The sequence below is a fragment of the Chiloscyllium punctatum genome, chromosome 14 (genome assembly GCF_047496795.1).
Source record: "Chiloscyllium punctatum isolate Juve2018m chromosome 14, sChiPun1.3, whole genome shotgun sequence".
Lineage (NCBI taxonomy): Eukaryota > Metazoa > Chordata > Chondrichthyes > Orectolobiformes > Hemiscylliidae > Chiloscyllium > Chiloscyllium punctatum.
Window position 1 is genome coordinate 16,789,780 of NC_092752.1, and position 18,996 is coordinate 16,808,775.

Sequence of the window (18,996 nt, forward strand, 5' to 3'; positions counted from 1 at the left end):
TACTTGATTGTTACATTGATCTAAAATGTGCAGACAGTTTTACCAGAAAATTCAGTGAGCACTAAAGTGGGATTTCCAATTTTACACTTTAACCATTAGGAATTGTTCCATGTTGAAGGATAGAAATGTTCAGATCACGAGCAGTGATGTGTGACTTAGAGCACGATATTCATAAATGTGTGTTAGATTCAGTTGTTAAACAACAGTTAAGAATGAAATTGTGTTGAATTGCAAAGTGGGATAACTGGAGATGGTGATGTTGTAATGAACTGACAGTGATCGTTTGAAGTTCACTCCGAGACAGCACTCCCAGAATGAGCATCTGGAAAGTGAATATACTGTTACCAGTTATGTGCATGTGCATGTGCATGTACATGTACAGGTACATGTGAGGTTCACTATGGTAGAAAGTACAAAGACTTTACATGCTCTTAAGAAACTAAGTTCCTTAGTAGGTACAGGAGCAGAACACAAGGCTCCAATGATATCAATACACAGATTATAAAAACTAGTGACACAGATTTATAAAGCCTTTAAAGAAGTAAACATACATTTATGCTTATTTCTAGAGGAGCCAAATTGAAAAGCAGAGATGTTAAACTAGCTCAGTTGTTAAGTTTAAATCCAAGATAGATAAACTTTTATTAAGCGAAGGTATATGGAGTTAAGCCAAACATCAGCCGTGATGTCATTTAATGGTGGAATAGGTTCGAAGGGCAGAATGGCCTATTCCTGTTCCTATGGAGCAGTTCTTAGATTATTCTTGCAATATAGTGAACAGTTCTGATCTCCATAAAAAAATTACAAACATTGCAATTTGAATTTAGGAATATAATAACGCGATTAATACATGCTGATGTTTTTTGTTAACTTCTTAATGAAAAGATGTTGGTGTTGCTGGCTAGGCCAGCATTTATTGCCCATTTCTACTTGCCCAGAAGGCAGTGAAAAATCAACATTATGATGGGTCTGGAGTCACATGTAGGTCAAACCAAGTAAGGATGGCAGATTTCTTTCCTTAAAAGACATTAGTGAGCCATGTGTGTTTAATGACAAATGGCAGTGGTTCCATGGTTGCCATTACACTAGCATTTTCTTTTATTCCAATTTTTTTAAAATTGCGACACAGTGGCTCATTAGTGAGCACTGCTGCTTCTCACCCTTGGGTGACTGTCTGTGTGGTGTTTGCACATTCTCCCAGTGTCTACATGGGTTTCCTCTAGGTGGTCCGGTTTCCTCCCACAGTCCAAAGTTGTGCAGGCTGGGTGAATTCACCTTTGGAAATGCAGGGTTCGAGGGACAGGGTCGTGGGGTGTGCGTCTACTTGGCATGCTCTTTGGAGGGTTGGTTAGGACTTGATGGTCTGAATGGCCTCTTCCCACACTGTAGGGATTCCAATTGAATTCAACTTCCACCCTCTGCCATGGTGGGATTCAAACCCATGTCGCCAGAGCATTAACCTGGGGCTTTGGACTACTTTCCCAGTGAAATTACCGCTACACCACTGCCTCCAGCCAACTCTATTGAACATATAATCTTTACTTTTAATGAAGAATATTTTATTGCTCTTCTGTCCTTTGAATTTGAACACTCTGCTATTTAATTTGATGGAGCCTCAGGTTAACTAGCAATGTTTCATTGCATGTCCTGAAACAGACTTGCTACCACAGCCACATTTGCTTCAGCCCTGTCCCCATGACTTGTCCTACTGGCCTATCTTTTCCACCTATCCACTCCACCCTCCTCTCTGACCTATCACCTTCATCCCACCCCCATCCACCCATTGTACTCTTTGCTACCTTCCCCCACCCTCCTCCCTGACATATCACCTTCATCCCCACCCCCACTCACCTATTGTACTCTGCTACTTTCTCCCCACCCTCCTCCCATTTATCTCTCCACCTTCAGGCACTCTGCCTGTATTCCTGATGAAGGGCTTTTGCCCGAAACACGATTTTCCTGCTCCTCGGATGCTGCCTGAATTGCTGTGCTTTTCCAGCACCACTAATCCAGAATCTGGTTTCCAGCATCTGCAGTCATTGTTTTTACTACAATAAAGCTCTTGTATTTCAGTATATAGTGTGAGTTTATTCAGATTACACAGCATGGTACTATTAGCAATTGTGGACGCTTTGATTCTTATCTGGCCTTGATTCTCCTCCGGGTTTTAAACAGTTCAAATGAATCTTGGGATCACAAGAATAAAATGTCTTAAAGTTCTTCACTGGAGATTAGTGCTGTACCATCTAAGCAGATATTAGAGCCAGTGACCAAAACTTTGGTCAAAAAGAGAGGTGTGAAGGAAGGTCTTAAAGGAAAGTGAGAGATAGGGAGATGGAAATCAAGGGAGGGAATTTCAGAGCTTGGTGCTGAGGTAATCAAAGGCATTTGTACCAGTTTTGGATTAAAGATTAAATGTGGGGCAAGAGACCAAATTTGGAGAAGTGTATAGAAAGCCATGGGGATGGAACGAGGTGTGACTAGGGAAGGATTTGACAAGAAAGTTGAGAACTTTAAAATTTTAAGTTTTACTTAATCAGGAGTGGTGGGTGAATGGGACTTGGTGCATATGAGGATATGGTTAGCAGGGTTTGGATATGCATGAAGGATGCAAAATGGAAAGCATTGGTGTGGTTGGGGCTAGAGGCAAAAAATGCTTGAATGAGGGTTTCAGCAGCAGAACTGTAGAAGGGTTCAGGCAGACAGAGTGAATGTGCCCTCACTCAGTTGTGTAGACCTATAGACATGAGAGAAGTATTGAGGTAGAGAAAGGCTGGCTTCATGCTGGAATGAGGTAGGGTGAATTTTTTTTTCTCTCTACGCTGTTCGAATTAATGAAACACACATTACTTTCTAATTACAGAATATAATTTATTCCAAGTATATCTCTCAGCACAGTGCAGGTATTTTATCTTATGTGCCTTTTTTTTTCCCATTATAGTTGCCTATTTTGGATTATATTAGGTATTATAACTTAACTCTTTCAAAACTCATTGTAGACATGTGTGGAAGGTGATCTAGTAAATTTCAGTGGGGGAGATTAGCTCTGCAAGTTCAAAGAAATAAGCAACAATGATTTTCAGCTCATGCAAGACCAGTGAAGTAATTGTGAATATTAAAAAGATAGATTTGCATTTATGTGGCCACTTTCCAGTCCATTTTTGAGCTCTTATTCCCTTGGGCTTTTTTTGGAATTCGGTTAGCTCAGTTGGCTGGATGGCTGGTTTGTGATGTAGTATAACATCAGCAGCATGGGTTCAAATTCCAAGCTGCCTGAGGTTACCAAGAAGGCCTGTGCTCCTCAACCTTTCCCTTTGCTTGAGTTGCGGTGAGTCTCCTTAAGTTAAACCACCATCAGTCATTTCTTTTTCACGAGAGAACAGTTTTCTAGGACAATGGTGACTTTACTTTACGTTTAACTTATTTTTTCATTTCAATTCCATCCCCTTTTTGACTTGTTCACATTTTTAACTACTACTTTTCATCTTGAGTGATCTACCTTGCCTACCATTTTCTAATTTTGAAATTTGTTCTTAAATCTTTTGCTTCTTTTCCAGTCCCCCATCATTACCAGGCTCCAGACAATCTCAGGGTTCAAACATTGAGAAAAATCACTTTCAAAAGAACACAATGTGACACTTAACTTCACTGCCAATTAATAAACAGAATCATGAACTTGTCGTTAGTGTAGCTTTACGTTTTTAGCATGGTGACCTCCTGGTCTGTCTTTACATAATTGTGGGTGAAACATACCTGTGAAAAAGAGTCATAATGGTCTATAGCATGTGAATAGACCATTTGGCCCATCGAGGTAAAAACAAGGACGGCAGATGCCGGCCCATTGGGTCCATGCCAGTATATAATACCTGTGAGTGGGCAAATATATAACAGGATAGTTTTAGACTGGGTTGATCAAACATCCTTGTTTTGCCAAAACACTCCAGAGTTATGTTTGCACCTCATTGTGTCCTGACAACTGTGCCCAAAATGGTTCAAATGTCCTTTGGTTCAGATTTCCTGTTATTCTACAGACTGGAATGAGTTTGAACTGAATTTAGCATTCTGCTTGCAAGCTTGATCTGTCGTTTTGCCCCACACCACAACATTGCATTTCTGGGTAACTTGTAGAGCACTTGTAAGGTGGGGCAAAAATATGTGGCAGGGAGTCCGTGCCTGATTGGCCAGATTATCTGCAAGACATATCAGGGAATCAAGTTTGAAAAGAGAAGGAAGGGCACCAGTTTATGGAATACTGGACTTGTTTCAGTTTGTACAAGGGTTCAAAGGGAGGAAGTGCTGTTCCTGAGGAGCTGAAAGGAGAAATTTGTATGTGTGTTAGGAAAAATTAATTAGTTCAGGGTATCACGATTTTCACTTCTGTGTATGGAGATGCCAGTGTTGGACTGGGGTAGACAAAGTTAAAATAGTCCAATGGGTTTAATTGGAAGCACACTAGCTTTCGGAGTGACGCTCCTTCATCAGGTGATAGTGGAGGGCTCAATCCTAACACAGAATTTATAGCAAAAATTTACAGTGTGATGTAACTGAAATTATACATTGAAAAATTGATTGACTGTTAAGCCTTCCATCTGTTAGAATACAGTGATAGTTTCGCTTCTTTCATGTGTAAATCACAAAACCCTTTTTTTTTAAAAAGTTGCATTCTCGGGTAAGCTGTTAACAATGGGTGATAGCTAGACAATATGTTGAAGGAGTTGGCCCCCTGTGTTCTCTGTCTCTGGCATGATGTTTAGATTGATTCTAATCTAAAATGTGAGATAACGGAGTTTTACATAAATTCATGCAGTTTTTGAGCTCAGAGTTCTACATGAATGTATGCAGTTTTTGAGCAAAGTACAATGTAACTCTGAAAGTACAAATTCACCCCACAAAATATATGTGTGCATGTGGGTCTTTGTCTGTGTGTGTGTGTGTGTCTGTCTGTCTGTCTGTCTGGGTTGGGGGTTGTGAGTGTGAGAAAGTGTATGTGTGTAGTGAGTGCAGAGTGTCTTAAGTCTGTGAGGGGGTGCATTCGTGTGTGTGTGTGTGTGAATAGGAGTATCTGTGTGTGTGTATAGTGCAATGGTGGTCACCTGTAATGTGACATGAACCCAATGTCCCGGTTGAGGCCCTCCCTATGGCTACTGAACTTAGCTATCAGCCTCTGCTCGGCCACTTTTCTCTGCTGCCTGTCCCGAAGTCCACCTTGGAGGATTGGCATTCTCACCACTAATAGCAAAGCCCACCCTGGAGCCACAGTAGACAACATTATCACGGCGGGGAAGTGTATTATCAACTTACCGGACCACACCCTTCAACCGGAAGAGATTGAAGTCCTGAGTAGGGGGTCTCAACTTCTGCCCCACCACCAAAATGGACCCGTTGGTTCTGGCAGCATGGAGGAGTTCATCAGACGAATGAGACTCTGGGAATTCTTTCAAGTGCTGGCAGTGATCCCAACGAGCCCACTGATGAACTGGAACAGTTATCACGGGGATCTGTAGAGGAGCGATCAAAGAAGGTGTCAACTTGGACCCCATCGGAGGGCTGCTGCCCTGGGCTTGACATGTATGCTCAAACCGTCAGGAAATATATAAATGCCAGATTCATCAGCCGTACCCACAAGGTAGAGCAAAACATCACCCATTCACAATGCAATGCCATCCAGGCTCTCAACACCAATCACAACATTGTCATCAAACCAGCAGATAAAGGAGGAGCCATTGTCATTCAGAATAGAACAGATTACTGCAAGGAAGTGTACCGACAACTGAACAACCAGGAACACTACAGGCAACTACCAGCTGATCCGACCAACGAACACACCCGAGAATTAAACACACTGATCAGAACTTTGGATCAAGTCCTTTAGAGTTCCTTATGCGCCCTCATCCCATGTACTTCTCGTGTAGGCGACGTCTACTGCCTTCCAAAGGTACACAAAGCCAACACACCGGGACGTCCCATCGTGTCAGGCAATGGGACCCTATGTGAGAATCTCTCTGGCTATGTGGAAGGCATCTTGAAACCTATTGTACAGGGGATCTCTAGCTTCTGTCGCGACATTACGTATTTCTTACAGAAACTCAGCACCCATGGACCAGTCGAACCAGGAACATTCCTTGTCACAATGGACGTTTCCACACTCTACACCAGCATCCCCCACAAGGATGGCATCGTGGCAACAGCCTCAGTACTCAACCCCAACAACAGCCAATCTCCAAACACCATCCTACAACTCATCCGCTTTATCCTTGATCACAATGTCTTCACCTTTGACAACCAGTTCTTCATCCAGACACACGGAACAGCCATGGGGACCAAATTTGCACCCCAATATGCCAACATTTTTATGCACAGGTTCGAACAAGACTTCTTCTCTATGCAGGATCTCCAACCAACATTATACACCAGGTACATTGACGACATTATCTTCCTCTGGACCCATGGTGAGGAGTCACTGATAAAACTACACAGTGACATTAACAAGTTTCATCCCACCATCAAACTCACCATGGGCTACTCTCGACTGTCTGTCTCATTCTTGGACACCTGCGTCTCCATCAAGATGGACACCTCAGCACCACACTCTACCGAAAACCCACAGACGACCTCACAATGCTATACTTCTCCAGCTTCCGCCCAAAACATATTAAAACAGCCATTCCCGATGGACAAGCCCTACGCATACACCGGATCTGCTCAGATGAGGAGGAATGTGACGGACACCTGGAAGAACTCAAGGATGCCCTCACAAGAATCGGGCACAATGTTCAACTCATCGACCTCCAGTTCCAACGTGCCACAGCAAGGAACCGTAATGACCTCCTCAGGAGACAGACACATGCTGCAACTGACAGGGTACCTTTCGTTGTTCAGTATTTCCCAGGAGCTGAAAAATTATGCCATGTTCTTCGTGACCTGCAACACATTATCAATGAGGATGAACACCTCACCAAGACCTTCCCCACACCTCCACTACTTGCCTTTAAACAACTGCCAAACCTCAATCAGATCGTTGTTCGTAGCAAGCTGCCCGGCTGTCAGGACAACTCCATACAACCCTGTCACGGTAGGCGCTGCAAGACTTGTCAGTGTGTGGACATAGATACCACCATTATGCGTGGGGACACCTCCCACCTTGTACATGGCAGGTACTCATGTGACTCAGCCAGCGTTGTCTATCTTATACGTTGCAGGCAAGGATGCCCGGAGGCATGGTACATTGGGGAAACCGAGCAAAGGCTACGACAACGGATGAATGGGCACCGCACAACAATCAATAGACAGGAGGGTTCCCTCCCAGTTGGGGAACACTTCAGTGGTCCAGGACATTCAGCCTCGGACCTTCGGTTGACCATCCTCCAAGGTGGACTTCGGGACAGGCAGCAGAGAAAAGTGGCTGAGCAGAGGCTGATAGTTAAGTTCGGGACATTGGGTTTATGTCACATTACAGGTGACCACCATTGCACTATACACACACACAGATACTCCTACACACATACACACACAGATGCGCACACAGACACCCACACACACCCTTACAGACATACACATTCCAACACTCTCACATGCACCCCCTCACAGATTTAAGACACTCTGCACTCACTACACGCACACATACACTTTCTCACACTTACAACCCCCACCCCAGACAGACAGACACACACATCCAGACAAAGACCCACATGCACACACATATTTTATGGGGTGAATTTGTACTTGCAGGGTTACATTGTACTTTGCTCAAACACTGCATGCATTCATGTAGAACTCTGAGCTCAAAAACTGCATGAATTTATGTAAAACTCCGTTATTTCACTTTTTAGATTAGAATCAATCTAAACATCATGGCATAGACAGAGAACACTGGGCCAACACCTTCAACATATTGTCTGGCTATCACCCATTGTTAACAGTTAACCCGAGAATGCAACCTTTTTTTATAAAAAAAAATTACACATGAAAGAAGTGAAACTATCACTGTATTCTAACAGATGAAAGGCTTAACAGACAATCAATTTTTCAATGTATAATTTCAGTTACATCACACTGTAAATGTTTGCTATAAATTCTGTGTGTTAGGATTGAGCCCTCCACTATCACCTGATGAAGGAGTGTCGCTCCGAAAGCTAGTGTGCTTCCAATTAAACCTGTTGGACTATAACCTGATGTTGTGTGATTTTTAACTCTGTTCACTTCTGTAGATCTGGTCACCCTACTTTTGATGCATCAGGGCTGGGCAGCGGTAATAACACTAATAGAAAATGATAATGTTAACCTCGTACTATTTTAGACTGCAAAACCATTTTTCTTTAAAGTTTAGAAAGCTTTTTTTTCCCCCATGATAGCTGATTTGCTTTTGGGAAATGAGCTGATTGAAACATTTATTTGTGTTTTTAACCTATTTCCTTCCTGATATCTATTCATTCTCGTGTGCAGGGTCTGAACCGAGTTTCATTTCTCTATAATTTCTTCTTGTATTCTCTCTGCCTGACTGTAAAGAAACCAATCTAACTGCTGCTATAAATATTGAATGGACTTCAAAAGAAATGCATTTTTTTAAGTAAAGGGAGCTGAAAGTGGAATTGGAACAGAAATTGCCAACTGCCCAAATTCTAATAATACAAGTACCAACAAATTGGTTTAAGGGAATATGACTTAGTTGCATTGTTAAACATCCAAAGATGGGGCTCTTTGTGCAAGTTGCACTGTGTGTGTGCCTCTCTCTATGTCTCTCCCCACCCCTTTCTTCCCCCTTCTTTGCCCTCCCCCTCCAACCTCTTTCCCTGCACCACCCCCCCCCTTCATTCCCTTGCTTTAGTGTGCATGTGTCTTGCTCCATTGTCAGTTGGCTTGGCTTTAGATCGGCTTACTTCAACTTAACAGATTCTGAATAGTTTCTCTGTTTTCCTATACATTCCACTGAATTCCCAGTGAGCTTTTCTTTGATTTAATCACACAAGAAACAACTGCCCATTTTATTCTATCCTGATTAAACAGTTTAAACCTGCTCTGAAGCAAGTGCTGTACATTCTGAAATGTGTGGGCTTTCTCTAGCCTTCATTTTCCATTTTAATTATTTTGAAGAGTTGGTGGATCTTTGAAGGTCAAAATTTCATCCAAATTATGACCGGCTTTTCCACTTGAGCCGATTTGCCCAAACTCCCAATTTGACTGGAAAAGAGATAGGAAATAGTTGAATTGAACTTGGTATACAGTACGCTGCACATGGCGAGCATGTCTGTTCTTAGTATCAAGTCTGTATTTAGAGTATTGCTTCTGTCTGTGGCATGTCTGTATTCATACAGCATCACATTGCCTCAAAAGAAATAGGACAGTGACAATTGGAGTGCAGAATGGCTATGGTTACTGAACAAGCCATTTTGTGCCTTTTTTTTGGCATGATCTTGTTATTTTTTTTGCGAGCTCTGGCCACCAGATAAGCAAGGACTGGAGAGAAACACTTTCCTGATCTCTGCTCATTCGTGTAATTTGACCGATTAGTCATACCAACGCATCTTCCCCCATGATAACATCCAGCAGCTTCTTAAAATGTTTCAAGGTTTTTCCTCCATTGCTCAGTTTGGACAACAGTCTGTATATTCGTAAGTATCTGGCTGCAGCTGTTCTGAAATCAGCTCTGAGTTAATGCTACGCCCCATTGTTTAAGACTCATGGTTTAGTTAGATTCACTTTGTAACTTGGAACAGATGGGAGGCAATAGAATATTATAGCCGTTGGACTAGTAATCCAGAAATCAAAGTAATGTTCTGGAGAATGGATTAAAATCCCACCTTGGCTGTTAGTGAAATATACCTTTGACTAAATCTGGAATTGTAGTCTATTGATGACCATTCTCATAAAAATTAATCTAGTTCAATAATGTCCTAGATGGAAGGAAATTGACCATCATTAAGCTGGTCCAGTTGACATGTGACTCTACACCCACAGTAATGTAATTAACTCTTATGCCCTCTTCAGTGGCCTAGAATCACGAATACATTTCAGAAAAGGAATGAGACCAGATGGACCACCTGACATTGATCAAGTACTGGAAGCAAGAATGGCAAACTCCAACCTGCCAAGCCCTCCTTATTGGAGGAACTAGTGACAAAATTGGGAGAGCTGTCTTTGACTAGTCAAGCAACAGACAAAGTCCTGTCTTCACATTGAGGATATCCTTTAGTGCTGCCATACAACACAATAACAATAAATTGAATAGCTTTTCAAACAGATCTATCCATTCAAGACTGGGAATGATGAGGGGCTTTGGGCCATTAGCAACAGAATTGTAATGTAGCATCATCTGTAATCTCATAGCCCAGCATGTCCCCAACTCTACCATTATCAGCCCTGGCTCAATAAAGCGTGCAGGGGGGCATGCCAGGAGCAGCACCAGGCATACCTAAAAATGAGATGTTAAACTGGTGAACCTACAACACAGGACTACTTGCATGCCAATGCAGCACATTATAGAGCTGAGCAACTCCATGGATCAACGGATCAGAATCCAACACTGCCGTCCTGCTACATCTAGCTATGAATGGTGATGGACAACTCATTGAAGGAGGAAGCTCCACAAATATCTCCATCCTTAATAAAAGGCAGTGCAAAAACATTTGCAACAGTTTTTGGTCAGATATGCTGAGTGAATAATCCATCTTGGCCTCCTCTAGAGATTCCCAGCATCACAGATGTACAGGTACATTTAAGGGAAAGTTAGATAAGCATAACTAGGAGAAGGGGGTAGAGGGATTTGCTGATTGAGTTAGATAGCAAAGATGGGTGTGGATTTGAGTGGGGCATAAATGTCAACACGAGCTGGTTGGTCTTGGTGACTTGTTTCAGTAGTGTACATGCTGTGTAAATGATAATGAGGGTATGCATGAACACTGCAGGTGTGTGCTTATTTGCACTAACTATTTCTTGGTGCCACTCTCTTCCTGGATGGTAAACAGCTGGCAGGTTGTTTACCACCCTTCATGAGAAAAGAATTGGATTGCAGTACGAAAGGCAGTTTCAGTCTGGCTGTGGCCAACTCTGATCCATCTGGTTGGAGATGGTCTCCAAAGGTTGTCATAGTCTAGACTTGGTCAGAATCACAAGTGCTAACAGTTTTTTTTTGTGTTTTGGTTAATCTAGGGTATGGGCACCTTTCACCTTGATGTAGAATAAATTAAGATATTGAAGGTTTAAGGGATTGTCAACTCTGATATTGGGCAACCTTTTGAGTAATGCTTTGTAATTGCAGGGAAAACAAACCCAAGAGAGGAGGCATTTGTGTAGCCAACCACACGTCACCAATTGATGTCGTCATATTAGCCAATGATGGAGGCTACGCAATGGTGAGAGGGATGATGCTCCTGTAACTTGTCTATTTCTATACAAAAACAGCAAGAAATATGCATATTAAGAAGCTTCACACCAATGTATGAGTGTTTGAAATATTTGAATTCCCGGCTGTAGGCTACTTAGACAACTTATCCTTTCACGGAGATTGATTTGTTCCCATTTCTCTGTTGCATCTCTGTTCCTGTATGATCCTCTCTACTCTGTTTCTTGTATCCATTTGCATCTCTTCCTCCCCTTTCCTACCCACTTCTCTCACTCTTCTCCCATCACTATTATCCAGTCTTTTCTCTCTTAGCTGTTAATGAAGGAAATCAAAGCTATTATTCCTCAGCCAAAAATAAAAGGTATGTCCTGAATTCTTCTCCAGTGAATTAAATTGTTTTGCTTCCACAATTGGATTTATGAAATGATTTGGGTGAAGCAATTTCAATAAAACATTGGAACAACAGTAGATCTTCCAGCTCTCAAGCCTGTTCCACTATTCAATGAAATAATGGCTGATCTGAGACCTAATTCCATATGCCTTCCTTTGGCCCATATCTGTTAAAAGGTTTTGCTTAACAAATTTGTCTCTGTCTGATTTAAGATTTAACAACTGATCCAGCATTCACTACCGTTTGTGGAAACGCATGTTCAAAACATCTACGACCCTTTGTGTGCAGAAGCTTCCCATCATCTCTGGCCCTAATTCTCATACTGTGTCCCCTAGTTTTAGAATACCCATTTCAGATGTAAAATCACCGTAATCCTATGGGACTGTTGATCTGCAGTCTTATTAGAGAGAGAAAGAGAGAGAGACGGACGACTGATGGTGGTTTAACTTGAGGATTACCACACCTCAGGCGAAGGGAGAGTTTGTAAAGGAGAGTCCTTTGTGGTAACCTTAGCCGGTTTAGGAATTGCATCCATGCTGTTAGTGTAATTCTGTATCACAAACCAGCCATCTAGCCAACTGACACTGGAGTGCTATATTTTTATGGCTCAAAAACCTGAAATAACAGATTCACATGAGGTAAGTTTAAGTAAAGAGGAGCGCACTTAGCTAATGATGAAGTCACCATATTGTCTCTGTTTTCTGGTAATTATCCAGAGTAAATAATATCCTTGCTTCAGGAACCATGTCCTTGATTGTGTGGAATATAGAACAGTACAGGCACTTCGGCCCTCACTGTTGTGCCAGCCTTTTATCCTAAGATCAGACTAACCTACATATCCTTCATTGTAGTATCTTCCATGTGCCTATCCAAGAGTTGCTTGAATGTCCATCCCTTGTATGCTCCATTAATGATTGTGTGGAGTAAAACAAAATGTTGGAGAAACTCAGCAACTATGACAGCATCTCTGGAGAGAGAAACAGAGTTAACATTTTGTTTTGTATTATAGTTGGTGTATCTTCTGTTTGGGCAGCATCCCTTTAAAAAATGTGTCACATGAACATTGGTGGGTCATCAGGCGGATTTGTGGGTTTGTTCAAACTTGTTTGGGGTTCTTGGAATGCACAACTTTGGAATGAAACCTCCAAGTTGGGTTGCAGCAAATATTGAGTTAGTATGTTCTTTAGTTCTGACTGGAGCTTAGTAACTGCCCAGTACAAAATGCATTTCAAGTCCAATATGACCTCAGAACTGTTTTTTATTTCAGATTTAAAGCATCTGCAGTATTTTGGTTTTATTATTAATAATTGTGTGTTTACATCAGAAGCCATGTGATCCTAATCTGCCCTGTGATTGTTCAGTATAGTGGATGGGGCTATATAGTACTCTGGGTTCCAGTTGGCAGAATGGATGATAATTGCTTGCTTTCAACCAGTGGGTGGACTGTGTTCTCCAACTTACATAAATGTCTACTCCCATCCACCACGCTCAATACTATGTACACATATGGTTTTCCTCTGAAATTTGGTTAATAGAAAACTACCATAGAGACAATATGCTGGAATAATTGGGCACACTGGTAACTAGATTTGAGCGATGGCTGCAGCAGAGTATACAGATGTCCCAGGAACAGATACAGAGCGTATTCTGCAACATCTGATAGTGTAAGTGGGCTGTATGTCCTGCAATTTTATTTGAGAAAATTTGGGCACACCAGCCAATGAGCCATTTACTCCTTCTAGATTCTTCCTTTAGTTTGAATATTTCAACCTGAGACTGCCACATAAACTGGAAAACATGGAAAACAAATGGTTTGCAGATCACGTAATAACCATCATTACCTGCTGCTGGTTTCCTCCTTGCAAACATGGCTTGGTGATTCAATCCAACCCTGGCAACAGATAGCCTGATTTAAAACAAAAGGCTTGACGTAATAGTAACATAAGAACTAGGAGTAGGAGTAGGCCATCTGGCCTTTCGAGATCACTCCCCCACTCAGTAAGATCATGGCTAATCTTTTTGGGGTCTCACCTCCACTTCCCTGTCCACTCATCGTGACCCTTAATTCTTTACAGTTCAAAAAATTCTTAGCTTTAAAAACATTCAAGGAAGAAGCCTTAACTACTACACTGGTCAGTGAATTCCACAGATTCACAACGCTTTGAGTGAAGAAGTTCCTCCTTAATTCAGTCCTAAATCTGCTCCCCTTAATTTTGAGGCTATGTCCTCTTGTCCTAGTTTCACCCGCCAATGGAATCACCCTCCCTGCTTCTACCTTGTCTATTTCCTTCATAATTTCAGATCTTTCTATAAGATACCCCCTCATTCTTCTAAATTCTAAGGAATATACAAAGAACAAAGAAAATTACAGCACAGGAACAGGCCCTTCGGCCCTCCAAGCCTGCACCAATCAAGTTCCTCTATCTAAACCTGCCACCTATTTTATAAGGGCCTGTGTCCCTTTGCTCCCTGTCCATTCATGTATCTGTCTAGATACATCTTAAATAACGCTGTCGTTCCTGCCACTACCACCTCTGCTGGCAATGCGTTCCAGTCACCCACCACCCTCTGTGTGAAGAACTTTCTACGCATATCTCCCCAAAACATTTCCCCCCTCACTTAGAACTCATATCCCCTAGTAATTGAGTCTTCCACTCTTGGGAAAAAGTTTTTTCCTATCCACCCTGTGAATACCTCTCATGATTTTGTAGACCTCAATCAGGACCCCCCTCAAACTCCGTCTTTCCAATGAAAATAATCCTAATCTACTCAACCTCTCCTCATACCTAGCACCCTCCATACCAAGCAACATTCTGGTGAGCCTCCTCTGCACCCTTTCCAAAGTATCCACATCCTTTTGGTAATGTAGCAACCAGAACTGTATGCAGTATTCCAAATATTGCCGAACCAAAGTCTTATACAGCTGTAACATGACCTGCCACCTTTTGTACTCAATAGCCTGTCCAAAGAAGGAAAGCATGTCATATGCCTTCCTAACCACTCCACTGACCTGCGTTGCCACCTTCAGGGAACAATGGACCTGAACACCCAGATATCTCTATACATAACATAATCACAGTCTACTCAGTCTCTCCTCATAAGCCACACCTCTCAACTCCGGAATCAACCTAGTGAATCTCCTGTGCACCTCTGCACTGCCCTAAATCCTTCTCAAATAACTACATACAGTACTCCAGGTGTGGCCTCACCAGCACCCTATACAGCTGCAACATAATATTTTGTCAATATTTGTTTTCTTGATTTAGAATTGCTGTGAGTTTTGTTAAATAGTGAGCATCAGTCTGATGAAACGTTGGCAATTTTACTGAAATGTCCATGAGTTTGAAAGGGTAGGCAAAACTTGTAATGGGCGTTTTGATAAATTTTTTTATGTGCTTTGTTAATTGTTTTCTTTCAATGTGATGATGGTGGGGAGGAAAAAGAAATCGGCTGCAAAAAAAGTTAATTGGTCCATTTCTGAACAGGTTGGACAGGTCCACGGTGGGCTGATGGGAATCATTCAGAGGTCAATGGTGAAGGCTTGCCCCCATGTCTGGTTTGAACGATCTGAAATGAAAGATCGCCATCTCGTTTTAAAAAGGTTAGACACACTGACTGTTACACGTGGCAATCATGAACTTGCATTCGTTCAGATTTTCCTGTCCGTGATTGCAGGAGTTAAAGTGGAGAAAGATTGGGTCAGTAATGGTTATCAGCTTAGTAATTATCAACTTTTCATTGTGCTAATCTTTTTATTGTCCCAACAAGGGTTTGAACACACTGCTCGAAAGTAGAGGCTGCATCCACAATGTTGTATTTCCTGCATTCCTTTAATAAGGTTTATCATTTGGATTGTAATTTGCAGTTCAGTGGGAGCATTCACATCTCTGAGGTGAAAGATCATGCTTTACTTCCCACTCCAGGGCTGAGCTCATGACGGCTGATGATCCTACTGTAATATTGAGAGAGAGTCACAGAGATGTACAGCATGGAAAAAGACCCTTCAGTCCAACTTGTCCGTCCCAACTTGATCTCCTAACCTAATCTAGTCCCATTTGCCAGCACTTGGCCCATATCCCATTAAACCCTTCCTATTCATATACCCATCCAGATGCCTTTTAAATGTTGTAATTGTACCAGCCTCCACCAATTCTGGCAGCTCATTGCATTCTCACCACCCTCTGTGTGAAAAACTTGCCGCTTAGGTTTCTTTTAAATCTTTCTTCTCTCACCTTAAGCCTCTGTCCTTTAGTTTTGGACTCCCCTACCCTGGGGGAAAAAGTTTGGAATTCACCTTACCCATGCTCCTCTACAAGGTCACCCCTCAGCCTCCGATGCTCCAGGGGAAACAGCCGTAGACTATTCAGACACTCTCTATGGCTTAAACCCTCCAACCCTGGCAACAACCTTGTCAATCTTTTCTGCCGAGCCATTCCTATGCTGGCCATTGAGTTCCTTAAACAACATCACTTAAACAGTCATTCTCACCTTGTTGTTTACAGGACCATGATATTTGAGTGCAAGTAGACTGCTGTGATTTTTACGTTACAATATGACACACTTCAGAAATATTACACAGGCTGCAAAGTGCTTTAGCCATGTCCTTTGCTGCTGGACGATGCTACCTATACAAAACAGAAATTACTGGTGATGCTCAGTACAGTGCATCAGCATCTCTGAAAAGAACATCTAAGTTAAGCTTTAAGGTTGATGATCTTTTTTAAGAACTAAAAAATGTTAGTTCTATCTATTCATAGATGTTGACTGACCTGCTGAATATTTCCAGCAATTTTGGCTTTAATTTCAGCTTGCCAATGTCTGCACTATCTTGTTTTGCCTATATTGAGCAAGGTCTTTCTTCCTTTGATGTGTCCTCCCAGGTAGTAATGGGGCTGTTATTGCCCCCTTTCTCAGAGACTCAATGAATGGGAAGTTCTGTGAGGGCCTTCCGATTGTATAGGACAATGGGATCGTATAGGACATTGGGAGTGGTTGCTATGAATTTGGAAAATGCATGGCAGTGTGCGTATTGTGAATAGATGTTGTTTCTGTGCTGTCTGATGGAAAGGCAAGCAGTCGATGACATTTCAAAATGTCTGCTTTTTTCTGCTGGAGGCAAATATTGAACTTCTGATTAAAACTGTTTTCCTGGTCATTCAGTCATCATTTAGTCATGGTGATGCTTGTTGGGGATAAAACTGTATGTTTGTTTTCCAGACATTGTAATAAATACAGACTCAGAATCTACCACACAGACAGTATAACTAATTGCCTTCTGTAACAAACATTCACTCAAAAGAGTGGAACATAGATGCATGAGTATGCAATTCAGCTCCTCAAACTGTTCTGCCATTCCATTAGTTCATTGTGAACTTCTATTTTAACCCTCATCTACTTGCCTTGCTTAAGTATTCTTCAGTACCCTTACATATCAAAAATCAGTGAATCTCAATTTGATATTTTCAACCTGAAAAAATCTTCTGAGGGGAGGAGCTTTCATGGTGAGGATCATGGGTGAGCATGGTGAGTTGGAGTAGTCTAGAGTTTGATGTTTTGGGTTTTTTAATATGCATTAATAACTGGCCTGTTGTTTAATAAATAGAACAAAGATTAGAGAACCATTACAGTTGTCAAAAGGCTTTCTCCCCGTGATGAGTCTTCTGTTCTGTTCACAGACTAAGTGATCACATTGCAGACAAGACAAAATTGCCAATTTTAATATTTCCTGAAGGTAAGGACAATTTTAGGGCCAGCACATTTCTTTCATGTATTACTTGAAAGCCTATGAAAGTGCAAAAGGAATCACTTTGAACTAACTGGCATATTTAAAAGAAATATGCTTACCTGTCCCATAATTTAGCACAAGCTCTACATGTAATCTCTCCTCCGTCCCTTGCATATTCTTATTGAACTTCTGGATACTCTGTGTACCATTTGGTTTCATTATTTAAGAAAAAAATCTAAATGCGTTGGATGGAGTTCACAGAAAATCAGTGTGACTGATACCTGAAATGGAGGGGTTACCTTATGAGGAATGGCTGGGCAATCTGAGTGTATGACCATTGAAGTTTAAAAGAATGAGTGCTGATTGTATTGAAACTTATAAGATCTTGAGGGAACCAGATAAGGTGGATGCTGCAACGATGTTTTCCCTTGCGGGACTAGGAGGCAAAGTTTTCAAGTAAAGGGCCTTCTACTTAAAGGTGAAAATTGGGGAAATATTTTTCTGTGGATTGAGAGTCCTTGGAACTGTCTTCCTGAGAGCAGTGGAGGCAGGGGCATTGAATATTTTTAAGCAGAAATAGATAGATACTTGACTGATGAGAGAGTCAAAGGTTATTGGAAAAGGTGAGAATACACAATTACATCAACCAAGGTCTTAGTGAATAGCAGAGCAAGCTCAAGAGGCTGAATAGCCTATTCGTGTTCTCCACTCTTTTATTTTTAATGTATATTTTGGTATTCTCCAGAGCAAAGGTGTGCATACATGTTAGAAATTAGAATGTTGTCTAGGATTCAATGGTTTTCTTCTGAGACTTGATTGATTTCTAGTCTTTAGGAATGTCAAGGGTCACTGGTCTTTACTTAGCCAGCAGTTCATTTGCTGACTCATGCTCCTGCTTAAGGTCTGAAGATAATTCTTGTGATACTAAATTTACAAATAAAGATTCTTAAATAAGTCAATTTTACATTCAAATCTTTCCTTTTCATCCATTCATGAGGAATGGATCACACTGTAGCAAATGGAATAACACCTAAAACAAAAACACTGGATATTGACCTAGGCTATGTGTTACTATGGAATGTTAGCTTGGTTGATTAACAGTGGAATCTTTTGCAAACTGTATTTCCTTTTGGGTATACATTTGCAAACTAACTGTTGAATATGAAACTTGCTTTCCAGGTACCTGCATAAACAATACGTCTGTGATGATGTTTAAAAAAGGAAGTTTTGAAGTAGGAGGCACAATATATCCTGTTGCAATCAAGGTAAATGATTAATGATCATCTTGAATTTGACTGTTACCATTTTGTTTCAATTTTTAAGAAAATATATTTTACTTCTCGAGATATTTGGCCATCAAGTTATGTTGCAGGCTCAAACTGATTAAAGAGTGCTTGTTAAAAGTCTCATCGCTGAAATTCCTTCAGGCGTAAGAATCAGTTGTGGGAAATTGCTTTTGTTTCCTCCCTTCAAGACCACTGTATTCTACACCTTTTTGGAAGTTCTGCTTTCAGATGATCATAACTCTTTGTGTTTAGGAAA

At 41.4% G+C, this 18,996-nt stretch overlaps 1 protein-coding gene across 7 annotated transcripts in view; it reads left to right on the forward strand.

Moving 5' to 3' along the window:
• Positions 1 to 18,996, forward strand: part of gpat3 (glycerol-3-phosphate acyltransferase 3) — a 50,656-nt gene that overhangs the window by 21,723 nt on the left and 9,937 nt on the right. For all 7 annotated transcript variants that reach the window (XM_072583978.1, XM_072583981.1, XM_072583979.1 and 4 more), the window contains 4 exons: positions 11,255 to 11,348; positions 15,215 to 15,330; positions 17,405 to 17,460; positions 18,634 to 18,719. In XM_072583978.1, coding sequence (XP_072440079.1) covers positions 11,255 to 11,348; positions 15,215 to 15,330; positions 17,405 to 17,460; positions 18,634 to 18,719 — 352 coding nt within the window. The remainder of the gene's footprint in view (positions 1 to 11,254; positions 11,349 to 15,214; positions 15,331 to 17,404; positions 17,461 to 18,633; positions 18,720 to 18,996) is intronic.